At 44.9% G+C, this 27,703-nt stretch overlaps 1 protein-coding gene across 1 annotated transcript; it reads left to right on the top strand.

Moving 5' to 3' along the window:
- MTARC2 (mitochondrial amidoxime reducing component 2) lies at positions 1–27,703 on the top strand. Its single transcript, XM_037495974.2, has 8 exons — positions 1–287; positions 6,442–6,615; positions 12,427–12,589; positions 14,055–14,195; positions 21,520–21,581; positions 21,670–21,741; positions 23,195–23,323; positions 26,741–27,703. Exons 1-7 carry the CDS (start codon positions 1–3, stop codon positions 23,319–23,321), a joined length of 1,026 nt encoding a protein of 341 aa, XP_037351871.1. The 3' UTR covers positions 23,322–23,323; positions 26,741–27,703.

Genomic DNA, 27,703 nt, shown 5'->3' with positions numbered 1-27,703 from the left:
ATGGGCGCCGCGGGCTCCTCCGCTCTGGCCCGCCTGGGCCTCCCGGCGCCGCGGCTCCCCGCGCAGCCCCGGCCGGCTTGGCTGGGGGTGGCCGCGCTGGGCCTGGCGGCCGTGGCGCTGGGGACGGTCGCCTGGCGCCGCGTTGGGCCGGGCCGGCGCCGGCGGCGGCAGCAGGTGGGGACCGTGGCGCAGCTCTGCATCTACCCGGTCAAGTCCTGCAAAGGGGTGCCGGTGAGCGAGGCCGAGTGCACCCCCATGGGGCTGCGCAGCGGCCACCTGCGCGACAGGTAGGACACAAGCCGGCGGGGCGGGCCCCAGGGACTGCCCGGGAGAGGGTGGGGAGCCGGGGAGAGGAGTGAGGCCTGAACGGGGGAAGGAGAGTGGAGGTGGACCGTCTGGTTTCCCGGGGCTGCTGGTTGTTCTCTCTGCCTTTGACCCTTCACAGGGAAGGTGAAGTTCATGTCAGGTTCAGAGTTGGAAAGGTAGGTAGGGCAAGTCCCTGTCCCTCTCTGGATGGCAAATTCACCTTCTGTAATCTCCAAGGCGCCTGCTGACACATTTCTGATCCTTTCTTTCTTTCTTTCTTCCTTGTTTTTTAATGTTTGCCTTTTTTTAAAAAAAAAAAGAGATTTATTTATGCATACAAGAGCTGGGGTACAGGCCAGAGGTGTGGGGGGAACAGTGAGAGGATTCACCAAAGACAGAGTGGGCAGCAGAACAGGCAGATTGACCAAAGTACACTGCTGAGGGGAGCAGCGGGCCAGTCAGGAGAGTTTTGTGCCATGTGGGTAGTTCCCTGGCTGCTGGGGGATTGAATTCCTGCGGCAGAGGTTGCAGATTGCTTCATAGTGTGGTGCTTGCGCCACCAAGGAGGCCCTTTTTGATCCTTTCTTGATAAAAGCGTAAGAAAAGAAATCTAAAGTACAGCTGCTACTAGTGGGGAGACAGAGGAGCTGGAAACCAAGTCTTGTTCAAGGACACTGGCTTGGGCTTTGCTGAGGTTAGTTCCCCCATGTCTGTAGTCCTGGAGAAAGTAGCTGGGAGACCCAGGAGGTGGACACATCTGACCCACTTTGAAGATGTGAGCAGAGTGAAGGGTTCTGTTGAGGAGGGGGAGGGCAGCACTGGGGAAGCCAGTGTGATGGTGGACATGAAGGGGCTAGTGTGTCCCTCCTTCAGATGCAGAGAACTCACAATGTCCCATGCAGGGCCAGGTATATAGAATTTATTTATTTATTTATTTATTTATTTATTTATTTATTTATTTATTTATTTATTTATTGTGGGACCCTCACTGGCAGCTGGGGAACGAACCGGCACTGCAGAGGCTGCGGGCAGCCTCGCAGCCCAGCGCTTAACCGCTGCGCCACCAGGGGAGGCCCGGTACATAGATATTTTATTCTCCTCCTTCAGGTAGGAAAAAGAATTCAATGCCCTGCCATTGAACTCACCCCAGACGTGGGTGACAGACAACACTCACTGCCCCCTGAACTGGCTATGAGGAAGGCTCATCTGAAGCAGAGGATGTTAAACCCTAGAAAGAGGTGCCAGCTGCCTTGCTATCTGGCTGGGATGGTTTGGCTGTGGTCCTGTGTCCAGCGGGTGGAGGTCATTCATGAAACTTTCTAGCAGAGGCCGTCTGCTGCCCCAAGTCCACTCCAGGACTCAAGTAATCTCTCTTCTCTTAAAGATCTGGGTTCCCCACAAGAGAAAACTCCAGCTTATTTTAGAGAGGTGTTCTGTATGCAGACCGTGTCACTCACTGGGAATTTTCCACCCCAGATTTTTAATCCTTGAGAGTTATTTTAACCTATAACTTCTGGAGAGTCCCATCCCAGCCCTATGGAATCAGAATCACCCAGAGTGAAGCCAGCTCACACAGGGTGTTGAAATCACCCCAGGTGATTCTCCTGCTTCAATTAAAGGATTTTATTTGGAATCATTCAGAAGAAGGAGAGATTGGATAGAGTGCATTCAAGTGTGAAGGATTACAGAAGTTCTCATTTTGTGGGAAGGCTTTAGGCACTGGACACCGTCCCCAAGCAGGGAGAGGCGGACTCTTGGGATGCCTTGTGTGCTGCCTCTTTCCTCATAGAAGGGCTGACGTATTTGTCATATTTGTACCAGGAGTTTCCAGTTCTGTTTTTTCTGATCACCTGAATTCCCATTGTTTTCCCACTTGTCATTGTCACTACTTTGCTATGACTGTTGCTTCTGGGCAAGGAAAACATTTGTCCTTTGCTTTTTGGCACCTGTGGGCATCCTCAGATTAATGGAACAGTGTCAGCTTCCTTGATTAGAACAATAAATACTTGGATTGAGGTGGGGCTGGGTAGAGAGGGGTATGGAAGGAAAGCATTTATTCAGGAAACAAGCGTTTATTCAGTGATTTAATAGGCAGTAAACACTGAGCTAAATCCTTGTGGAGATGATTTTACGTAAGCCTCTTAACAGTCTTGGGGGCCAAGTGGTATGGCCACTTTGCAAATAAGGAAACAGTATTAGGATGGATGAGGTCATCCAGGTCACAAAATTAGTATGTGCTGAAGGGATTTGAACTCAGATTTCTATGAGGGCATGCACACCTTGTCACGCACGCTGGTGTGTGGTGTGAAAATGCAGATTGCTTTGAGGATCAAGGATGGATTGGGGGAGACCTTTAACCTCTCACCTCTTTGGAGCCTCGTTTTTTTTTTATCATTGCAAAAGAACTTAATGTTCTCTAAGACCTTGTCTGATCTGGATTATTAAAAGATGATTGAAACTCAAAAACAAGCAGGAAAAATCTCTGCTAAATGACTGCTATTGTTATCTCAACCAATCTGAGACTACAAATAGTGGAGAAAGCAGGGAAAGGCCTACTTTATATAGCTCCATTTGGGACAGTTCTTAGGAACTGTTCTAAGAGGCTGGGGTCTTTCTCTGTAAGTGCTCTGCGCTTCACATTTCCAGAGATGTTTTGTTCCAAGCTCTAATGTGTTTCTGACTGCTTGACTTGAGCACCCAGAACTTCAGGTGCATCTGAAGCATCCCCAGCAGAATGCTGAGCCACCATCCCGCAAGCCGCTGGGAGGGCACGGCTGCTCTCCTCGACCTTGTAAATCCCTGTTCTGCTTCACAGTCATATTTGACCAGGTCATTTAAAATCTGTCCAAACCCTCTCTGATGTCAGTCTTTTATTTCTTCTGCACAGTTATCCCTTGGAGAAATGAGTTCCCAAATGGATTTTCCCAAGTGTCATGAGCCCTCCTGGATTCCGCTTCCTCCTGCCGTCTGTTCTCTATGGGGGTCTTACTTTCCCCTTCTCAGCCTCACTCCTTCTGCTTCCCAGGCCAATCTGTAAGTTTAGAAGTGACGACGGATGTGCCAGTTGTCCGGGCTCTGCTTCTCCTCCCTCTGTTGTTCTTTTGGGGAATCTGAGGCGCTGGCTCCTGCACAGATCCCTCCACCACGGACTCCAGCTTTATGTGTAAAATCAGTGTCTTTAAGTCCAGTATATTAGGTTGGGACATTAGGTTGAGATGCTTGGTTATGGAACACTTCACACTGTGAACTTAGCTTTTCTTTGGAATCTGGCAAACATTGCCAATTATTTACCCGTTTGGCAACATCTGTGTGGCAGTGGTGAAAAAATATCCTTTCTCAGGATGACAGCATAGTGAGGGTGGTTGGGTCTGGTACAGGTAGCAACCTTTGGTCTGTGGGTGTCTCTGCCCCATCCCATGTCGGGCTGCTTTCAAGTTGTCACTTGCCTTTGCCATTGTCGTGGTGAGCACCAAACTCCAGCACCACTTCTCACTGTTAATTCCCAATTGATTATAAAAAAAAGCCTGCAGCAAAGGGCAGGGTTGTGAGCCCAGGAAAGGGCTAATGTTGGGAGTTGAGCATGAGATGAGAAGGCTCAGCCCAGGGAGGGGCTGTCAGAAATAATGTGCAAGTGGTTGTGACTCCATGTGGATGTGTGACCTGTCATGTGCTGATCTCCAAGGGAGTCCTTTGGGGGACAAGGCTCAGTGGGGTTCATTGGAGCAGGGTCATGCAGAACTCCACACTTAAGCATGAGGCTGGAAATTGGGATAGGACCCTGCCCCAAGGGAAGAGAGATGTCAGAAAGTAGGCAGGTGTTCCTTGGGCTACAGATCCATCCTCGCCCCACAGGTGAGTGGGTCAGAGAATGCTGGGAACTGCAGACACCTTGAAAGGTACCCTAGAGAGGTGGGCATGAGCCTTTGCCCTGCATTGCTCAGGAAACAGGACAAGTCTAGACAGTTCCAAAAATGCCTCTGTCCTGTCACCATTGCCACGCCAGGACTCACTCCAACACTCAGCAGGACGCAGGTGCCAGCTGGGGTCTGCTGGTGGTGCAGGGAAGGGGCAGTTCTGTCAGCACCTGGCCAGGGCTCTGCTTGATGGGGGAGGTGGGTGTTCCAGAGATGAGGTGGGAAGGAGGGATTAGCTCATGGTGACCTCCCCTCAGCTGGCCTCATCACATTATCTCAGACCTTCCATTGGGCTCCAGTCACAAGTTGAGGTGTGTTCCTTGGGGAAGCTGCCCTCATTCCAGAAGGGGTGTCCTTTCATCCTGCTCACTGCTGGGAAGCCTCTAAATTTCCATTGCTACTCACTCATCAGTACCCAAGGACTCATGGCCCACGGTCCTTGTCTGCCAACTTCACATTGCATCCAAAAGAGTGATGTCGAAATTTATTTTCCTTAAGGTCATTATACTTTCATTAAGAATTTAGTAATCAAATCCTTTGTGTCTCCTAATAAAGCAATATTCTGCCTTACCCACTCACCTGTGCCCTGCTCCAGGCAAAAGTGTAAATGAGCTAACCAGGAAGCTCCCTTCCCACTCTTCAGCTCACCCTACCCTCACCATGGGTAACCGATCTGTCCTTGAATAAACCTTGTTTCATTATAATGTTGATGAGATAAGAAAAAGCAAAGCCCCGGTGCCCACTGGGGACTGCTGGTGGTTGCAAGCAGATGTTGAACATCTTTATAGGAGGACTTGCTTATAGTCATTATAGTCATTTCTTATAGTCATTTCTCTTAAAGTCAAAATTTCCAGGAACCTATCAAACTCAGAATCTAGATCTGGGAGAGGCCTCCAGATTTCTCTGGGTGCTGGTCTCGCCCTTCAGAGGTTTGGCTTCAATTTACATACCTTTGTGCTTGTGTAAGAGTGTGTGTTAGTCATTCTACAATGTGGGGATCTGTTTTTTTTTTTTGTTTTTTTTTTTTGCATTCAAGATAAGGGGTGTGATGGTGGAGGAGGATGGGTGTTTTGGTGGTGTCCATGGTGTGGCATTTGAAGAAGGGTGACCCTAATCTCCTAATTCATACATAGTGTCACCCACCAACACTACTACACCAAAATAAGTAATAAATATTTTTTAAAAGGTGAGGGTGCGAGAGCCCGTCGTATACCTTAGACATTCATTCACTTTGTGCCCAGATCTAATTTATGTGTGAGAAGAGGTGAGAAGCCAGACTTCTAGCTCTTTTTCTCCTGGAAACTATTTCAACAGACTTGCTGGGTCGAGCTGTGCCTGGTCACACAGGGAACTTCCCGTTCACACTGGGTTCCGCTCAGTGGTCATAGCATAATCCGAGGGGGGTGTGGGTTCTGCTGGGTCTTGCAAGCCACCGGGCATCTTGACAGCTAAGGGCTTTGTTTAGCTGACTTCTGGCCTCTGCAACATTTTAAATGCCCAGAGCTGTTTGATTTTCTGCCCATTTCTATTGTTACCGTACAGAGTTGGAAAACTGAGCCCAGAGCAGCAGGCTCCCTCAGAGGTAAGTGGAGTTCTGTGAAGCATGTGTTTTGCAGGGGTTTTTATTCTTGGGGTCAGTGTGTGCATGAAGAAGAAAGGCTGTTTAGGGGGTTTCCTGGTGGAGGATGTGCATGTTGCAGCAACTTAGACAGAACAGGCTGGGCGGACTCTCTGGGAGTCCCAAAGGTGACCAGACCCCCTTCTAGGACTTCGGGTACTTGGGCCTGCTGTCCCCGCCAACCCGTTTTGTTCCACAACAAAAAGGCTTTATAAACTTTTGCCTCCACAGAGAAGCTTCCAACAGGTCTAGGGGACGTTTCTGACCAAAAGGAGGTTCAAAATGAGGGACAGTGTTGCCTAAGCAGAGAGGGAAGGTCCCTAAGTCAGCCTTATGCCAGCCTTATTTTCTGAACTGGGGATTTTCCTATGTTGACCCATTGTTCTCTCCCAGGGCTATTTTTGCCAAACAGCCTCCTTTTGGGGGCTTTCACTTTTGAACCCAAAGAGTTTTACCAGATCTGGATAATTGTCTACAAAAAAATTGCTGGTCCTGAGTTCAGGGCTATGGGTGGGAGGTACTTCATGAAACAGAAATCCAGAGAAAGACTCTTGGGAGGATGGGGAGAATTTTCTGAGCATGTTCCTATTTGTTTCTGGGTAGGTTTTGGCTGGTGATTAAGGAAGATGGACACATGGTCACTGCCCGACAGGAGCCTCGCCTGGTGCTGGTCTCCATCACCGCCAAGGATGACCACCTGATCCTCAGTGCACCAGGCGTGGATGAGCTGGTCCTCCCCAGCAAGATGCCTCCCTCCAATATGCTTCACGACTGCAGGTGCTCTGCTGGGGGAACCCGGGGACCTGGGACATACCTGTTTTCCTTTCAGCCACTCCCTGCTGTCTGTTGCTATAGCTGGTGTGGTGGGTGATGAACTTGGTGCAGGAAATCTTAAAGAGAAGTCTAGAGTGGGTTAGATGGAGCCACTGGCCAGGTGTGAGTGGGTGAGGCAGAATATTGCTCTATTAGGATGTTTGAACCCACTATGGTGAGACAGGACACTGGGAAGCAGGAAGCAGGGCCTACGTGCAGGGCCACATGGTAAGCACCAGGGTCGGTCAGGAGGCAGAGCAGGGAGGCAGGGCAAAGTGAGCAAGAAGAGCCTTCACTGCGGTTTCTGCAAGAAAGACTGAGTGTGAGGCAGGATGGGTAGGCTTAGAATGGCTCATTTGAGTAATTTCAGTGGGGTCTGGGGTCCAGGGGTGTCAGAGGAGGTCGTTGGGTGAGGGGTCTGGGCTGGGTGGCCTGTGTACGGAAGGCCCCTCAGGCTAGTGGTTTACTCTCTAGGAATTGGCCAGCCCTGGGAGGGGTGGTTCCTTCAGCATCATCAGCAAGATCTTAAGGTGTCAAACCATCAAAAAATACAGAAAATAATAAAACATTATTAATACAAGTAGAAGGGGCTGCAAAGGGCCTGTCTTTAGAGTCTACTTCCTTTTATTCAAGTTAGGTAGACTTCTATTCAGAATTGCCAGCCCTCCTGCCAGGCGGCCAGCAAATGAGTAGAGATTTCACTAGCTGTGTCTCAGGGTTGGCTGATAAGGATGTTGGAGCTATTCCAGGTGACCCTGTAGCTTTGAGGTCTGGGACTGAAATGAAGACATCCCAAGCAGAGTCAGATGTAAGAGATTCCCACATCTGGGCCTCCCCTGGTGGTGCAGCAGTTGAGCGCTGTGCTGCGAGGCTGCCCGCAGCCTCTGCAGCACCTGTTCATTCCCTGGCTGCTGGCGAGGGTCCCACAAAAAAAAAAAAAAAAAAAGGAAAAAGAGGGCCTCCCCGGTGGCGCAGCGGTTGAGCGTTGGGTTGCGAGGCTGCCCGCGGCCTCTGCGGTGCCGGTTCGATCCCCGGCTGCTCCCCGGCCACAGGAGGAGGGTCCCACATGGCGCGCAGACCTCTCCTGCCGCCCGCTGCTCCCCTCAGCAGTGTACTTCGGTCCTTCTGCCTGCTCTGCTCCCCGCTCTGCCTCTGGTGAATTCTCTCGCCCTCCCGCACTTCTGACTGCACCCAGTGCATGTATAAACAAAAAAAACAAACAAACGAACAAAACAAAATAAATAAAACATGCCTCTATAAAAAAAAAAAAAAAAAAAAAAAAAAGGAAAAAGAGAAAAAAAAAAGAGATTCCCACATCTGCCCAGAGATTACCCTAAGGCCTGAGCTTCCTCTCTGTCTAGGGGAACCCTGCATAACTGTCCAGTTCAAAGCTTCCTAGTGGTTTTTCCTGGACTCTCAGGAAATATCAGAAGCTTAGAACCTTGTCATGGGATGTGCTGACCCCTTTATAGGCAGCTGAACATTTTCAGCCCCTGGAGTTGGTGTTATCCAAATGTTCCAAGGCTCAGTGAGTGTCCCAGATTGCTTCCTGTACTCTGTCTGCTTTTACAAGTGAAGTGTCTAAGCTAAAACCCATTACTCAAGATTCTCAGATTTCAAACACCTGCAGAAACAATAACTCAACGAATATAATCTCTTGGTTAATGATCTTAGCAAGCTTATGAAACCCATGCCATTAAATCTGCATCACAAAGGAGGAAACTAAGATGTAAATCACAGGCAGAGCTGGGATTTGAACCCACCTCCCACCAAGGTGTGTGTTTGTAATTCCTGTGCACTGGGAGGGGAGAAGCCTTCCCACTAATTGCAGGTTTTGAGCAAATAAACCCATCAAAGGGAACTGTAGCTTTCTAACTAGATTGAGGGATGTCCAAGGTTCATGGATAAATGCTTAGTTGACATCAGTTCAGTGACAGATATAAATGTTGCCTGGCAGACTTCCCTTTCTCATCAGCAATTTTTTCCCTCTAGGCTCTCTGACCTGTGAAACAGGCAGAACACCCTGTGTGGCATAAAGCTTGGAGAACAATTATAGACTAATAGGTCTTCTTAATCATCACAAAGATTTATGAGTGATTATTGTCTAAAAAGGCTGAGCTTATGTTTTAAAGCGAAAGGAAGGAAGAAATTACTTCAAACATGGACAGTCCAACGGAAGTTTAATTTCTTTATAACTGAAATAATATTTCCTTTTGAAAAGAAGTCTCTCCAGCTAAGTTTTATTCAGGAATAGGACATATTGACAATTGACAACATTAGTAAATATTTGAACCAAAGGATGTATAATGTATATGTAAATTATAAAACATAATAATGAAACAAACATGTAGCAAAGTACCTAATGTAAGAAATACAATGAACAGAAATATTTCAGGTACTTTCCTGGTAACTGGCCCCTTGGAGGTAACCAGCAAAGGACAGACCTCCCCAAGATGTCCAGAACATGTCAGTTTGGCATGTGGATTATTTGGGGCTGATGTGAGTTGAGGCCCTGCAGATTCATGAGAAACCTTTGCCACTCCCTTAACTACCTAGGAGAATGAAAATTAATGGTATTACTCAGAATTAGGATTTTTACAAGAAATAGCCTTTCTGTCCAAAAGAAGCCTAATCTGGGCCTCCCCAGTGGCCCAGATTGCGAAGCTGCCCGTGGCCTCTGCGGTGCTGGTTCGATCCCCGGCTGCTCCCCGGCCACCGAATGAGGGTCCCACATGGCGCACAGACCCCTCCTGCCACCCGCTGCTCCCCTCAGCAGTGTACTTCGGTCCTTCTGCCTGCTCTGCTCCCCGCTCTGGCTCTAGTGAATTCTCTCATCCTCCCGCGCTTCTGACTGTACCAAGTGCATGTATAAACAAACAAACAAACAAACAAATAAATAAATAAAAACATGCCTCTATAAAATTAAAAAAAAAAAAGCCTAATCTATAAGGCAGGAGAGCATCTAATTACAGAGCATCTGGTCGTTGTCACATGATTCACCCTCTCTCTCCTCAGCATGCGAGTTCCCCTCCTTTCTCCTGAAAACCCCAGCCCTTGCCCCATTCCTTAGCTCAGGATATATGCCCCCTTTGGCTCCATTGGCTTCAGAATCTACAGCCAAGTAGATTCTCCATACATGTGTAATTAAATGAATTATTTTCTCCTACTAATCTGTGATACTAATTTGATGGCTCAGTGAGCCTGAGAAGAGCCAGAGCGGTAGGGGAAATTTATTTCCCCCTCCTCCCTCAATATCTTGGATTTCTTTGGTTCCTCATTCTTTGCTGCCCCCCATTGTCTTTTTACCTGTGTATGTGCTCCTAAATAAGATATGATTAAATTTTGCTTAATTTCAAAGTTTATCAAAATATTATGCTGCATGTTTTCATCTGCAATTTCCTATTTTTCTCAATGTTATGTTTCTAAGATTGATCCATTTGTTGCTTCTAACTGATAGTTCTAGTTCATATTTCCCTGTGACGTAGTTTCTATTGTGTGAATCTGCTGCAGTGTGCTGATTCATTCTCCTGCCCCTGCTCATATAAATTGTTTTTAGCTTCTCCCCTAATACAATATTCTCTGGATTTTTAAAATTTTTTAGGCATGTATTTAGGAATAGAATTACTGACTCATAGGTAGGTGCATATTAAGTTTCATAAGAAAATGCCAGGTTGTTTTCCCAGGTCATACCATTTTATACCTCATCGGAGTTAGGGTCCATCGTCTTGTGTCCTCATCATCTAAGTTTCCTTACACTTTAAGTTCTGTAAATATCTTTTTTTTTTAAGATTTATTTTTATTTATTTATGCATATAAGAGCTTGGGTGTAGGCCAGAGGTGCAGCGGTGGGGGCGCTGTGAGAGGATTCACCAGAGACAGAGTGGGGAATAGAACAGGTGGATTGACTGAAATACACTGCTGAGGGGAGCAGCAGGTGAGGATGGAGAGGTCTGCTGCACCATGTGGGTAGCTCCCTGGCCAGGGATTGAACTCCACTGCAGTGGCTGCTGATAGCTTCCTGGTGCTGCGACTTAACCCCTTGCGCCACCAGGGAGGCCCAAATTCTATAAATATCTTGATGGTGGCATCTCTTTGTGGTTTCAATTTGCATTTCTCAGATTTCTGATGTGGCTGAATATTTTTTTCTTGGTAATTATGGATTCTTTATGATTCATTATTGTTCATATTTTTATGCCTAAGTTTTCCCTTACTTGGCATTTGCTGTATATAAACCTTTGGCCAATTATATGAAGTGCAAACATCCCACTTTGTGACTTTTTTTTTTTTTTTGATGGTATCTTCTGATAAACAGACATTCCCAATTTTATTTTTCTTAAATGAATTAGTCTTTCTCTTTTGGGATTAGCATTTTATTTGTGTCTTAAGAAATTTGATCTCCTCCAAAGTTATAAAGAAATTCCTCTACTATCCTTTCCCTAAAACTATTGAAGTTTTGCTTTTTTCATTTATGGCTCTAGTATATCTAATTTATTTTTGTGTACGGTTTGAGGCAGACATCCTATATAATCCTTATACTAATCATCAACTCCAGTACTTTATTGAATAATGCACATATATATGCATAGACATGTATGCATGTATATGTGTATATGTTACATGGATATAGATGCACAACAGGGTATTATTCATCCCTTAAAGGGAAGGAAACCCTGCTATTTGCAACAATATGGATGACCTTCAGGCATTATGCTAAGTGAGATAAATCAGGCAGAGAAAGACAAGTACTATAAGATTTCACTTATATGTGAAATCTACAAGTAATCCCTCCAATGGAAAAAAACCCCACAAACTAAAATAAGAAGAGAGCAGAGTAGTGGTTTCAGAGGTGGGGGGGAAGGACATATGATCTATAAGAAGACATATAATACATATATAAAAGTACAGCTTACTGGTTCTCATCACAAGGAAAATCCCTTTTTTGGTATCTGTATGAGATAATGGATATTAACTAAATTTACTGTGTTGTGATCATTACGTAATATATATAAGTCAAGTCATGATCCTCTGCACCTTCAAATTATACAGTGCTGCATATCTACTGGACCATAATATACATGATATACATAATAATGTATATTTTAAATGGATTGGAGTGGATATCACACTATTGTGGAATTTGGATTCCACTGCATAATTTTATTTTGATATAATTTATATATCTATAATAATAATTATAAAATTGACTATACTTTATAATATTTTATTTTCAATTTCTATATTTACATTATATTTACTATCTAAATATTTACTATCCAATGGGAATGACAGCTCTCACAACCAATTAGACCTATGGTACAAGTGTTTACAATTCTGTAAGGGGTACATAGCTTTTTGAAAGTCTTTTATGGGTGTTCAAGCAAAAGCCCCATGAAGGTCACTGTGTTATCTAATGGTACCTCCCTCCACCAAGAAGGGTTGGGACTATATTATTAGCTCCAATATACAGCTACAGACAGAAGGTCAGAGCAGTTAAATGTTACAGGCAGGGACTAGAGAATGGCTGACCTCCCAGCTGAACCAGGTCTGCTGGACTCCAAGTTCAGGTGCATCTGAACTGCAGGCACAGTAAGGGTCTGCATTCTGGGACTGCATTCTGCCTCCATTTCCCACAGTCCCACCCAGTTGTGGCTCAAGGACCACCCACTGCCCCTTCTGGGACTCTCAGTTCCCAAGAGTTGCCTCTTCCATCTTTGCCGCCATTGTCCCCATGTTGATGCAAGAAAGTGACCCCAATGTTTTCCTGTGATCTTCCAGGCTATTTGGTCTTGACATTCAGGGCAGGGACTGTGGAGACAAAGCGGCTCAGTGGTTCACCAACTTCTTGAAAACAGAAGCATTCAGGCTGGTTCAGTTTGAAAAAAACATGAAGGGAAGATCATCAAGGAAAATTTTCCCTGAATTTGTGCAGGATTACCAGGTGAGCTGACAGGAGCTGCCCTTCCCTTCTCCTGGTACCTCCTCTCTTCCTGCTTTCCTTCTTGGCTCACAAGGGCCTCGCTGGGGGTGCCAGGTAGGAAGGTATAGGGTAACCCAGGGGCTGGGGTGCACCTGGGGCAGGGATTCGGGGTGGAAAGTGGATCGACAGCCTGGGCCCCCAGGAGGCAGGGAGGATAGACTGTGACACTGCAGAGGGTGAACGCTGTCCCTCCTGGGAGGTGACCCCCATGGAGATGGGCAGCCAGGAGAAAACTCAGGGTGAAAGTGAGAGGTTTGTTTGGGCTAAATCCAGCCTTCCTAAAATTACAAAACTGGATTTCTTTTTTTTTTTTTTAAGATTTATTTATTTATGCATACAAGAGCTGGGTTACAGGCCAGAGATGCAGGGGGTGAGAGGATTCACCAGAGACAGAATGGGGAACAGAACAGGCAGACTGACTGAAATACACTGCTGAGGGGAGCACTGGGAGATTCAGGAGAGGTCTGCTGTGCCATATGGGTTTCTTCTTGGCCAGCCGGGGATCGAACTCATGCTGCAGAGGTTGTGGATTGCTTCACAATGCGGTGCTTAACCCCTTGCACCACCAGGGAGGCCTAAAACTGGATTTCTCCAGGCCTGCCCTTCCAGTGTGCTAATGTCAGGCACTGAGAAGGTTCTGTCTAAAGAAACGGCCCTGCTGTCAGCTATGATTCAGGACCAATGCCTTTGATTCTTCAGGGAGGCAAGTTTAAAACGCAAGCACCCTCAGGGATGTCGACCACACCCCCTGAACTATAGATTCCTTGAATGAAGGGGTATTATCTGCTTTTGTTCACTGCCGTTTACCCATCTAGAACTGACACAGTAGATGCTCAATTAATGCACATTGCGGGGCCTCCTCGGTGGTGCAGTGGGCTGAGCACAGTTGTCCACAGTCTCTGCAGCATGGGTTCGATTCCTGGCCAGCCAGGGAGATTCCCACATGGTGTAGCAGACCTCTCTTGTCTCACCCACTGCTCCCCTCAGCAGTGCCTTTGGTTTGTCTGCCTGTTCTGCTCCCCTCTCTCTCTCTGGTGAATTCTCTCACCCTCCTGCGCCTCTGGCCTATACCCTAGTTCTTGTATAAATAAATAAATCTTTTTAAAAAAAATGCACATTGCCTGACAGCATGGTAGTGAAGGAAGTGATTCCTAGAGCTAGCCTGACTGCCACCTCCTGTCGCCTGTGTGAGGAGGATGTGGGATAACCAAGGAAGGTGAGGCCTGGGGTAGTGCTGGCTCAGCCCAGCTCTGGCCTCACACTCCTGGGGGTGGACCCAGAGCCTGGCCCTAGGTGAGGTGCTGACTCCACTGCAGAGCGGCCCACAGCATCACCTGCCTTTGTTTCTGGACTTGGCCTGGCAGCACAGTGGGTAGAGGGCATTTTCTGGGACAGGAGGCCTAAAAGGTCTGCGTTCTTGGCACAGGTGGCCTACCCAGACTGTAGCCCCATCATGATCCTCTCGGAAGCTTCCCTGGCTGATCTGAACACCAGGCTGGAGAAGAAAGTGAAAATGGAAAATTTCAGGCCAAACATTGTGGTGACGGGCTGCGATGCTTTTGAAGAGGTAAGTGCTCCTGGCTCCGGGCATAGTGCTCAGAACCCAACCCCCCAGCCCCAGAGACCAATCTCAAGTCCGGTTTGTCACCTGGCTTCTGACTGACTGGATGCAGATTGGAGGTTCCCATGACCCCCTCCTTGGGCTTAAACTGCCTATAATTAATTTTTTAGAGTGACTTGAACCCAGAGAAACTTTTTACTTGCCAGGTCACAGATTACTATAAGAGGATCTGACTCAGAGACAGATGGAAGAGGTGCAGGGGCCAAGGGGCAGGAAAAGGACACAGAATTTCCATGCCTTTCCCACTCTCCAATGTGTTGACCTCCCCAGAAACTCCCCAAACACCCTCCTTCTGGATATTTATGGAGACATCAATGAAGCCATGATTGATTAAATCATTGGCCAGTAGAACTTGAACCCCATTTCTAGTCCCTCTCCCCTCCCAGAAGGTGGTGGTGGGGCTGGAAGTTCCAGCTTCTAAACTCTTGGGTGGCTCCATTGGGAAGCAGCCCCCCCTCTTTAGGTGGGATCCAAAAGTCACCCTGTTAACAAAAGACACCTTCCTGGATCTCATGACAGGAAATGTCAGGGGTTTTGGACCGCTGCTGGAGGTGGGCTGAACACCCGTGAAGACCAAGTCTATGTTTTTTGTTAAAAATCAACCTCACAGAGGCCACGGCATTGAGGGACATGGGGATGTTTGTGAATCACAGGCGCTCTGTGGGGAAAGGCCAAGTGGCAGGCGGAGCTGGCTGGCGGCCTTCCTGCCCAGGAGTTTGGATTCTACGTTGTGGGTATATATTAAGGAGCTGGTAGTGATTTTGAAAGGGGAGTAGTTATGATTTGCATTCATCCGAGGTAGGAACATGCTTAGCAGCAGACTGTCTTCTAGGAAAACTTCTCAATTCCACATCAGAGTAGTGACCAGGCCTCGCCTCTTCATAGGCAGCACCGCCCAGGTGACTCTCCTGTGATGGGTGCCTGGACAAGCTCTGACTTAAGAGGAGATGAGGTGCGGATGCGAGTAGGGGCATGGTAAGGAGGGGTGATGACTTTGGTGTCGTTTTTTGGAGTCAGTGGGTTTGGAGTGCGGGGTTCTTGGGTTTACTCTGGGAAGGTTTTACCAGAGCTCCCTATTCAGCTGCAGTGGCGAGTTTCCCCGGCGAGTTTCTCCATGAGATAAGAGACATTAGTTATATTTAAAGAGCAGGTTTATTAGAAAAGGGACAGAAGAGTAAAAGACAGTTGCGTAGACACAAGTGGGCAGGAAGAGTGCCCCAATAAGGACAGGTTTGCTAAGAGAGGCTTGCATGGTCTCTGCAGGCAGGCGGCCTTGAGGAGAGCTGCCTCTGCTGAGGGAGGTCAGTGAAGTCCTGGCATGGTGCAGGTCACGGGCAGGCAGGAAGGCTGCCCTACAGAGGCAGAGAGTTGGTGAAAAGAAGCACCTGCATAGGCACAGGTGGGCAGAAGGACTTCTGCTGCCAAGTCTATCAGTGCCAGTGCAGACTGCACTGATAGACACTTCTCTTTGGGATGGGCTCACTCTTTGTGAGCCTTCAGTTAGTTGCTGATTTTGGATGACTATGCAGAATCTGAAAGGGAGTGAAGATTCTACAATGGGCTCATTCTCCAACCTCAGGCCTGTGGCTCCTGAAGATGGGATCCTTCTTTCTCCAGTAAATCCAGACTTGGCAGTATCTGAAATTTCTACAAGTTGGAGATTCTCTTTAAGAAGTTTTATTTTAAATAACCACATTTAAAAAATATTTAAATTATAACATTAGGTGCAGGGACTCAAAGGGGTCAGGTACAAGTCAGTGTGTGAGGTCTGATATTCAAGCCTTGTTAGCTCACCAGGAAACCCACCCATCTCCCCCTGACCCAGTTTCTGGGGGTGTAATTAGTGCTCAGTGTTAATGTACGTGACTCATGACAGGATTAGAAATGAGTCCTTGAAGTAAAAATTCTTTCACAAGAATCTCGTAATTGGCGCATTATTTTCTGAGAAACTTTGTTTTAGGAATAAAATTTTTCTTGCTTTATCTTCATGGGAGGACAAATTGTTTTGCTGGGAATTTTTGTTTACGATCTTGAGTCATGAGAATAAGGAGAAAAGATGGTCATTCCAGCCTGAAGATGTTTGCTCTCCTGTCGCTTCTGAAATGGAAGCAAAGGGTAATGTAAGCCTGATTGTGTTCTCAGGCAATTGGGTGGAATCTTTTTTTTTTCCTTAGTAATAAAATGTTATGTGACTTGGTGCTCCAAGTCTATTTGGTGGTTTTATTCCTATTTACTGATGAATTTATAGACATACTAAGCAAGGTAGAATACTCATGTTTTTTTCTGAGAAAGTTCTCGAACTAGCCTTATGATAAAACGATACCAATGTTGCTGATTTATTTCCTTAAGTTGGGAAGCCTGATAGCTAATAGCTAAGAAAGAACCTGATGCATGAACCATGGCCAACAGGAACTCTTTCAATTAGTGGTACTTAAATTAAATATTAATCTCAAATGATAATGCACATTAATATTTAATAGACCAACTAATAATAACAAAATACCAGAGCTAAGCATGGTGCAAAAATTCAGGCCATTACTTGTTGCAAAAACATAAACAATAGTGCCTCGTGCAACTTTACTCTGTGATCCAAAGGACAGTGCATTTTTCCATGGAGTGCTGAAATTTTAAAAGGCGGCGTACTCGGGGCAGCTCCGGGAATGGAAAGCAGCTGCGTTTTCAAATGATACAGTTGACCCCTGCTTATCTCTGCAGTTGCCCAAGGTGGAGTCAGTGCTCCCTGCACTTTGCCTCCTCTCCCAGTGAGCAGGAGCAGACATGTTTTGGGGACATCTTATTTGTCTCATTCCTCACCCCACATTACAACAGAGCAGTATGGAAACTTGGAGAAAACCCTGAGTGTGGTGTTTGTTGCTTTGGAAGTGCTTATCCAAGAAGCTTTTAGAGAGGCCTTGGATTTGAGGTCAGAAAGCTGTGGAGAAGCTCACCGCTACTCTTCCCCAGTTGTGTGATCCCTAGGACTATCCTTTGCTGCTATTGAAAAACCAAATTTTTGCAAGTTGCCATCCACAGCCAGTCTCCAATAACCTAGGTGTGGGATGTGTTAGGACTTTATTTGAGTGCCTAGATTAGAACTTTCTCTCTTGCCAAAAGCATAACAGGGACTTGTGAAGTAGCAATAATAATAATTACAGAAAAAAAAGAATGCAAATGGCTCCCAGTTATCCTCAAATGCTTACAGGATGTGCTGGTCCCTTCACTGCATCATCTCATTTAATCCTCCTTACCTCTCCAGACACAGGGTGAATGAAGGCAGTCTCTTCCCCCTACCCTAAGATCCAGGAGCTGATAAAGAAGATTTAACAATGGTACCCCACTTTTGCATCTCTGCATCAGCATATCCTTAGGTCAAACAAGCTTAGAACATGAAGCGCCTCTGTCAAGAATAATTGCATTTTTAAAGTAAATAACTCACTGTTCTTACCTAAATCAACTAAATTTCACTGTTTGTTGGAACCACTCTTGCAGAGTAAAAAAAAAATCCGTGGGGCTGCTTCCAGATTCAAATCCTCACTTTGATTATCCAATAAACTCTCTAACTCTCATTGAGGCTTTATTTCCAGGCAGCAAACTGTGCAGTAACTTATTTAGCCATTCCCTTATGCTCCACCATTTAGGCTGTGTCCCATTTTCCCTTACAATAAATAATGAACTGCTTTGTACAACGTTCTTTGTCTGTGTTTCCAAAGTTATTCTCAGCAAATGCAAAATCAGCATTTTAAGGCTCCATATGTATTGTCATGTTGTTTTGCAGAAAGCTTGTGCTGGAGTATAGTACCAGGAACTGAGCAGAGACATGCTACTTTCCTGGTTCTCTTGTCAGCAGTGATGCCTATAATCTTTACTCATCTGATAAATGAAAAACAGTGTCATGTGTAAACTGATAATTCTCATCATATCCTGTCCTGTGTGCGTCCATCCATGAGATAGAATTTTCCTTCTGTTAAGGAAACATATTTCCAGCAAGTTTATTTTTCATTTTTTTAAAGATTTATTTATTTATGCATACAAGAACTGGGGTACAGGCCAGAGGTGCGGGGAGGGGGTGAGAGGATTCACCAGAGACAGAGTGGAGAGTAGAACAGGCAGATCTACTGAAATACCCTGCTGAGGGAAGCAGCATGTGAGACAGGAGAGGTCTGCTGGGCCATATGGGTTTCTCCCTGGCTGGCTGGGGATCGAACTTGTGCTGCAGAGGCTGTGGATTGCTTGATAGTGTGGTGCTTAACCCCTTGAGCAACCAGGGAGGCCCATTTCCTGCAAGTTTACACCATTAGTCAAGATCTTGGAGTCCTCAAGCTGGCAGCACACATTTACCATGTATTGAAAGTTTGCTGGTGCTAATCTCTGAGCTGGATGCTGGGGTAACAGAAATGGACCCACTGTGCCTTCTGTGGGGGTGTTGAGACGAGGCATGCCCAGGGTTCAGCAGATGGAGGGTGACCCCAGAGAAAGGAGCACTGGATACAGGGTGTGTGTAGGGTCAGTCATAAGAGGAATCCAACAGGCTTGCTTTATAGGGGAGTGATGAAGTTTTAGATTAGAACATTAAGGGATATTATTTTACTTATATATCTTAAAAATAGTAAAAAAATTTTTGGTTTGGGAGAACTTAACTGTGTGGTATAATGGGAAATATTTGGTCTTTGTCCGCATTTCCTGACACAATTCCTAAAACCCTTGGAATTTCTTGTTATTTTTAATTAGCCCCTTGCTGGCTTGCTGAGTGTATGCTAAGGAGGTATCAGGGTAGGGTAGGGGTTAAATAGCTTCTGGATGGAAGCTGGTCACCAGAAAGACCCAGCCCTGATTGAAGAGTCGGAACTTTAAGGCTCCTCCTCCCCTCACCGACCTCACAGAAAGGCTGGAGGTTGAGTTCAGTGAGAAATGGCCAGTGACTTAATCAACCGTGCCTACCTAGTGAAACTGCCAGAAAGCTCCAGAAAGGAGGGGGTTTGGAGAGCCCCCAAGTTGGTGAACACACACCTCTGGGGAGTTCCCAGCTTCCCCACCAGAACTCACCTTCTGTATCTCTTCTGTTTGCTTGTTCCTGAGTAGTGTCTTTTAGGGTCCTGAACTGTCCTGAGTTCAGTGAGCTTCTAGCAAAATGTCAGATCTGAGGTGGGGGTCGTGGTGCTCTTGATGTATAGCTGTTTGGAGACTGACACTTGGATTTGCCCTGGACGTGGGGACGAGCTTGAGGGCTAACCTCAGGCAGTGAGCGCTGGAAGTGGAGCTCGTTGTTGGATGCCTAGTTGTTGTCATGTTGCAGAAATAAATTGTAGCCTTTTACCCATGCAAGGGAAGAATAAACGGTACTTCAGGAATGGTGAGGTCAGGAGAAGCTTTATTACTCATGCATGAGGTTTCAGACCTGGGCAGTCCCCTAAGATCTAGCTAGAGACAAAGGGTTTCTTTTATACACAACCATCTTACACTGCTAACATTGGTTAGCAAGCACAGCTATTTGCTGTAAAACTCATATACAAAGGGGGGAAGATGGACATTCGGGGATATTCTTTGAGAGATAAATCACCTTGGCCGGCTGTCCAACCTTGTTAAAATGCAACCTCGTTAAAATGTAACCTCTTTTAGATAAGCTAAAACTTAGAGGGAAAGCTCTCTAAGGAAAGGTTTATCAAGTAAGCAAACTTGTTATTTATAATTGCATGGGATTATTTACTGCACCAGGCCTAAGACCCTTTAGCAGGAACGATTAATTTGCTTAGCTGTTCCTTGTCAGTCAGAATTGCAGATCTGGTGTTAGAAAGGAAAACATCTACTTGGTGTCAGAGAGAATCAGAGAAACTTCCTAGACCAAAATGGTTTTTCAAATGTGTGGTTGGAAGGATCCTGCTTCTTATGAAAAATAAACAAAGAAGAAAATAAAAATTAGTAAAATAAACAAATCATACTGTTTAAACGTGGTGAAGAATCTTTCAACTGTATTGTTATAAATATCTACAAATAGCTCTCTATACAGACACCTTCACACAAGCGGAGTCACCCTCCGTGAGTGCGCATAGAGATGTGCTCGCTACACTCAGCAGCATCTAACCATTATTCAGTGTTAGTCAATGTAGATTCACAGCCTCCTTTCTAATACTCAGTTACCATGGTACATATGTCCCATGGGTATTTTGCTGGTCTCTGGCAGATGACTTCTAGCCTCTTGTAATCCTGTAGGATCACCGATACCAAATGAGAAAATTTGCTAAGAATTTCTAAATAATGTTGTTTATTTATGTAGTTATTCCCTCCACTTGTCTCAACAGAGCCTAAAATAGTGTCTAACAGGTGTGTGTACAACACAATATCATGAACTTATGAGCAGCAATTAGTAACCAAGAGCTGGGAAGGGAGGGGCACACGGGCCTTGAGAGTGGGCTTTGGAGTTGCCGGGGCTGGGAAAGCGGCCGCAGCAGGTGGGGCGAGGGTAGGAGGAGCATCTGAGGCTCAGGTGCCCAAAGACTCTGTGGCTGTCCAGGGGATTTGAAATGCTGATCTTCTGAAATTCGTTGCTCTTCAGGATACTCCTTGTATAGCTCATTGTCACAGCAAATCGCTCAGGCTTTTTTGCCAACTGTCTTCCCACCTGACTCAGATCTGCCGTCTAGGCCTTTGACCGTTATTTGGTAGTCAAGAGCTTCTTTGTCTCTCTCTCCACTTTTGAATTCTTTTGATAGCGACTTCCTGGCATCTGTTGTTACTTTCCTCTCTTTGTCCAGGGTACCAGCCCTCAAATAAACTGCTCTAAAGACTAACGAAGGCTTAATTCCAAAGACAAATTTCAGGGCCTTCCTGGTGGTGCAAGGGGTTAAGACGCAACCTATGAAGCTGTCTGCAGCCACTGCAGCCACACCAGCCTGCCAGGGAACAACCCACATGACACAGCAGACCTCTCCTGACACGCCTGCTGCTCCTCTCAGCAGTGTACTTCAGTCAATCTGCCTGTTCTGTTCCCCACTCTCTCACTGGTGGGTTCTCTAACCCCCCACACCTCTGGCCTGTGCAGCCACTGCAGCCACACCAGCCTGCCAGGGAACAACCCACATGACACAGCAGACCTCTCCTGACACGCCTGCTGCTCCTCTCAGCAGTGTACTTCAGTCAATCTGCCTGTTCTGTTCCCCACTCTCTCACTGGTGGGTTCTCTAACCCCCCACACCTCTGGCCTGTACCCCAGCTCTTGTATGCATAAATAAATAAATCTTTTTTTAAAAAAAGACAACTTTCCCTTTCCTCGTAGGATACCTGGGATGAACTCCTTATTGGCGGCGTAGAAATGAAGAAGATTTTGTCTTGCCCCAGGTAAGGCTTCCCAGGGGACTGGACCTCTGGGGTGTGGTGTGCACATTGGCTCTTAACCATCACCTAACTCCTGGTTATCACACTGCAGGTGCGTTTTGACCACGGTGGACCCAGATACAGGAGTGATAGACAGAAAGGAGCCTCTGGAAACCCTGAAGAGGTAGAGTGCCAGGTGTCTCCTGTATTTTTAAGAGTGTCCCCACCCCAGTGTGGCTGGCGGGGGAGGGCCTCTGTCTGTGCACCGTCCCCCTCTGGCTTCTGTCTAGTTCATGTCTGTTGGTTAATGTGAGTGATTTTCTACTCCCTCTTTTTTTTCCTCGATGGATTTTCTAGTGCTTTTGGTGCATTTCTTCTTGTGTAATGCCACATAATGAAAATTTCACCTCTCAGATCAGTTTTTATTATTTTTATGTGTATTTCCAAAGACTTAAAATATTTTATTTTTACTGCAACTCAAATTTCTGTAGTAGAATCAACATCAAGGAATATGAGAATAATTTGATGTTGTGTAATGAAATAGTAGACGAAATGGACTGTAATGGCTTGTCTGAGCTTATTTATTTGGGAGCCTCTGATGCCAAAGTGTTTTCATGTGGTTTGTCTTGTTACTTAGAGAATTTCAGGCTGACCTGGGTTCTCAAGAGAGGATGTGTTTTGAAATAGCTTAAAATACCTTAACCCAGGTTAGCCTTTGGAAGCAGATGCCTCAATTTCATTGTCCTTTCTTTTGTTTTGTTGTCTGTTTCTGATGAATCAGAGAAGAGATTATTTCTTGGGCCCTTCAGGTGTACAATTCTGGTTTGGCTTTTGATTTTTTTTTTTTTTTTTTGCATAGAAGAGCTGGGTTGTAGGCCAGAGATGTGGGGGTTGAGAGGATTCACCAGAGACAGAGTGGGGAACAGAACAGGTGGATTGACTGAAATATACTGCTGAGGTGAGCAGTGGGCAAGACAGGAGGGGTCTGCTGTGCCATGTGGGTCAGCTCCCTGGTTGGGATTGAATCTCAGGCTGTAATGGTGATGGTGCTGAGACTTAACCCCTGAACAATGAGGGAGACCCTGACTTTTGGTTTTGAAGATGCAGTGAAGTCAAATTTTCTTGCAATTAGATTCATCTATTGAAAAAAATCGCTTCAGTGAGAGTTCAGCCCATGTGCTGATGGTGTTTCTGACTTCATTGCTTTGTTCACCCATAAGCCTCATCCTCAGGCTTATGAACTTGGAACGGGTGGAATGGTATCACATAAATGCATTCAACGGGGTGTGGAGAGTTCCCCAGAGCTCCACTTTCAGAATGCATGAGTGTATGTTACAATACCTTGTGCAGTTGTGGTGCATGTAAAAAAAACTGGGCATCTTAAGTAACACCTGTACATTTTTTCTTTTTGGATTCCCACTGACACTATGAAAACATTGTTTAGACTCTTTGGGTACTTCTAGAAAATCAGGGTTATTTGAAGTCCAACTAAATGCCCACAGTTTCTCCCTCAACTGTTTGAGGGAGAAAAGACTATTTATTTTATTGATGACCTGAGAATGGAAACTTGAATTGCAGGGAAAGTATATTGATTATTTCCTTTTCGTGCCTGATAGTGAGTTTTTGTTTCTTTTCAGCTACCGCCTGTGTGATCCTTCGGAGAAGTCAATATACAAGACGTCCCCACTTTTCGGAATGTATTATACTGTGGAAAAAATCGGGAACCTGAAAGTTGGTGACCCCGTGTATCGGATGGTGCCGTGATGGTAAAGGACCACTTTGTTTCTGGAATGCAGTGCCTTGAAGCCCAGGCAACTTTTTCTTGTGTTAATTTTTTTTTTTTTTTTGCAGATTGCTGCTTTACTAGTTGGGAGAATGAGTGGTTTGTGTTCTAACTTTTCTGGAAATGCTTTTTATTTCTACTCCCCTCAGTAATCTCTATACTCCCTTCCAGGTTCTTCATCACGTTTTTCCACTTTATTATAAAATGTGCATGCAAGAGCCACTGCAGAAAGACAGGATTTTGTTCCCAGGTTATAAAGGCATGATGTGAATGAATCAGGAAGTGAAGGGGAGGGATTTTCCAGAGTTTGGCCTTTACTCTTTCTAATGCTGGTGGAAAAGTCGAGGGGGGATGCGTAAATAATTCACAATCCCTTGGGAAAAGTGTTAACTCAAATACTTTTTAAAGTGTGATTTAAATTATGAGGAATCTAAGTCCCTCAAGGTGCCTGGAATTGGAATCACAGGGTAGAAAATAATGTTCTTACATTGATTCCACCAAAACAAAATCAAACCCTGACTTCTGGGGCCCCAAATTATAGAAAAGACAGTTGGAAGACCTCAAGCTGAAGCTTTTAAGTAAATTCTTCTCCTAAACCCATAATCCAGTTCTTCCTGTCACCTTATCTCCACAACTCTTGACCATCCTTCTCACTTAACATAGTGGTTTCACGGGTCTGGCGCTATGTTATTTGAGTTAAATGGGCTAGTCCTTAGGTTGTAATCCTAGTAGCTCTGTTTCGAAATTTGGTTGAATGACTGAACCTCTCTAAAGCCTCAGTCCCCTTATCTACACAGTGGGGCCAGAATACTACTCACCAAACAATCAACTAACATTGCTTTGAGGACTAATTCATATCAAGTTGCAGCATTGTCAGGGAAGTGGAGGAAGAGTGTAGTAAATATCAGTGTGATTTTCAGTCATTGCAACAGTGACTTCACGCCTGACCTAGTCGCCGATGCCGCAGTTGGTATAAAGACGAGACAAGTCTGGCCCCAAGTGAGCAAAAAGAAATAACTTCTGTTGACTGCCTATTACAGTCAAGCCTCTACACAACCATAACCACATTACTTCTACGATTCCATATCTTAGCATCTCTGAAACCAGAACGCTTCCTAAAACATTCAGGATTCCTTAAAATAAATCATGACACATAAAAAAATGATGCAGTTTGTGCTCGCTGTATCCTGAGTTTGATGAAATGCAGTTAGTCCCAGAGAGAAAACTGTCATGCCCTCGGTTCCTGCCATTTCTGGTCTGGGGAGGATGATCAAATTGGAGTCATCTAGCCTGAGTGAAACTGATCCTGTGATCTGCTGTTTGTTTAGGTCACCGGGTCTGGATCTAGATCTTGGCCTGAGCCTTGTTCTTTCAGGTTTTCTGCTCTTGTGGGAGCCCAGTAGCCCCTGAGTTACCTTAGCAGTCCACCCTACTGCTGCATCTGGGATCAGTCCTGTTTAACAATGAACCACACCTGTGGTTCCCTCAGACTCAGGGATTTCAGTTGTCCTGGCTCCCTAGGAAACCTTGGGTATGAAAGAACTTAAGATATATGTTACCTTTTGTAATAGTTTTAGGTGATTGAGAGATGATAAGCAGCATTTCTCTGAGCTAAGAAACAATGGCTCAGAAAAATCCACTGGCCCAGGGCAAAGGAGCTGAGAGCTCAAAGCCCTGCCCCACATCTCACCATCCACTTTGGAAGGAAATAACTAGAACATGGGCACAGATTCAGTGCTTCATGGATTCAAAGGAGAAGGAAATTTGTTCTGGAGGGTGTGGTGGAGGAAAGCTTGAGGATACAGATGGAATCTGACCTTGTGAGAAAGGAAGTTCCAGAGAATGCTCTAGGCATTGAAGGTGATGGAAGCACTTGGGAGGGTCAGCCCCTTGGGATCTAGCAGCAGAGGAAGATGAGGGGAGGAAGGTGGCCAGAGAGAGTAGGTTCTTGAGTGTTATTTTGCAGGTAAAAGTAGCTGTGGAGGATAGTTAAGCCCAAATCGTGTTCAAAACTGCTTTTTGGAGATATCCCTGTGATCCTTGGTGGGAGGGTCCCAAGGGAGGTGGCCAAGCTCCCATAGGGCTTTGTACCTTCCCCACCCCAAAACCTTCTGCTTGAACCTGGGCACTTCCTGATATTCTCCTGTTCTAAGCCTGCTCCTCCAGGAACCCGGCCCTCAGAGTCCCACGTGGGGGATTTCCCTGCCTCCAAAACCCCAGAAGCACTGAGAGGTTTCCTCTCTGATGATCCATTTCTATTATGCTTTAGAAATTACAGCAGTGTGTATGGGCTCTGGAGACTTGGTGCTGGAGAGTGTACATCTGTGCATGTGAAATTATGTGGTTTTGTGAACAAAGGGTGAATCATTAAATTTTAATAAAAGCAAAACAAAACAAAACAGCAGTGTTACACATCTGCTTTATGTGAGCACCTGTGCATTCCAGAGGCCACCCTTCACACCACAGGCTTTTTAAAGCCTTTAAAGAATAGCAGTTAATACTGCACCAGTGTTACCTGAATTATTGATTTGTTCATTTAAAATATAATCATATAAAACTTATCTGTCCCACTATAAATATATGTTCATCACCAAAATTAGAAAATAGCAGAAAAGTAGGAGAAAGCAAGCATATGGTCAGTGTTTGATTTTGTTTTTTTAATATAGCTGTAACATTTTATACAAGGATATATGTATTACATAATTTATGCATCTATAGAATCATATATGTGTATTTATATATTATACATTACATATTATATAGACTATGTAGATGTATAATATCAATAATACAGAGGATACCATATGATATATATGACATCTGTTTTATATATACAGCTATGTCATATATAACATGATATATAAAGGACATACTTTATGCATATACTATATAATATATGCATTATATATATTACATGATATTTATATATAAATACACATAGAACTAGGTATCAGAATGTGAAAAGAAAAAAAATAAAATATGAACAAAATTAGGGCATTGTCAGTGGGTGCAGCCTTGCTGTGAAGACCTGGTCCTCACCATCAGCTGTCCATCTGCATGGGTGGCCCCTGGAATCCTGGAGCCTCTGGCCATGCGTGAGCCAGAGACAGCCAATAAAAAGGCATTTTCCTTATAATAAAACCCTCATCTCCTGAATTCTTGCCTTTCTCACACATGGATTGCCTAGCAAAGACCACAATTTTAAGGTATACATACTACTCTGCAGAAGTTACCATATGCCTGAGAAAATCATGCTTTTTCCACTAAGGTACTTGGTACAGGAAATAGTTTATATTTCCTTGTTTTAACCTCAATTGTGGCTGTGTTTTGTGGGTGTTTGCATTATTTATGAGTATAAGAGAAATGCTCAAATAATCGGAGGGTCTTATCATTTATTCAGGTTTCAGCATCCAGAGGCTCTGATGAGGAATTTAACCATAGCAGCAACATGTGGGTGAATTCTTGCTATGCTACCTGGACCAGCTTTACCTTGGAAATAAATCTCTTGCTTTTGATTGTTTGGAATTATGCATGCTCCACGTTAATGCAAGAAAAGTCTTAGAGGTGATTTGGGGATAAGAAGGTATAGCAATTTTAAGTAATGAAGACTTTTTAAATAAAAAAAGATTGCCTATAAAATTATGTTGAATGTTACTATAGCTGTTCTTCAATCCTTGACATTAATCTTGATGAGTAAAGAAAGTTTAAAGAATCAACTAAATATAGCTGTAAGATTAAAAAAATTTTCTTAAATGTGCACATTTTATCATTCTGTGTTCTTGAAGAATGGGAAGGAAACACGTCTTCTGGGTGTGTCTTAACATGTTAACACACTCACAGATTCCGATTGGTGATTCTTTACTGCACTATTGGGTACTATCAATTTTTTGCTCATGCGTTTTTGACCTCACTTGAGTATGGAAATTATTTCATAGGCTTTGTTTTTATACTCAGTCTCACCTCTCTTAGCCTTGTAAAAATCACATGGAATGCCAAATACAGCACATGGAATGCCAAATATGACAACAAAGAACATGTAATTGAAAAGAGAATGGAATTTTGAGAGTTTAAGTGGGAGGAAGTATGCATAACAGTTTTCAGGTGCAAATAATTTTTGTAACAGAAATGAACTATTTTGGTATGACTAAACAAATTTTTTCATGAAATAATATGAATCCATTACAAATCTGTATTTTGATATTAATAAAGGCCAATCTCTCAATTGCACATTTTCTTCTTTTGCATCTGCTTCCATGCCTTTTCTCATTTTATGTTAGAACTTTGAGGCCTGTCATTCATTTTTGGTTTCCTTTTCTGATTGACTAGCAGAGATGCAAAAGGGGTTCCACAAACATAGCACCTG

The sequence above is a fragment of the Talpa occidentalis genome, unplaced genomic scaffold, assembly GCF_014898055.3.
Source record: "Talpa occidentalis isolate TD23 unplaced genomic scaffold, MPIMG_talOcc4v2.1 talOcc4.8, whole genome shotgun sequence".
Classification (NCBI taxonomy): Eukaryota; Metazoa; Chordata; class Mammalia; order Eulipotyphla; family Talpidae; genus Talpa; species Talpa occidentalis.
Note: the sequence above shows the minus strand (reverse complement) of the source record. Positions and strands in the feature narration are given on the sequence as shown.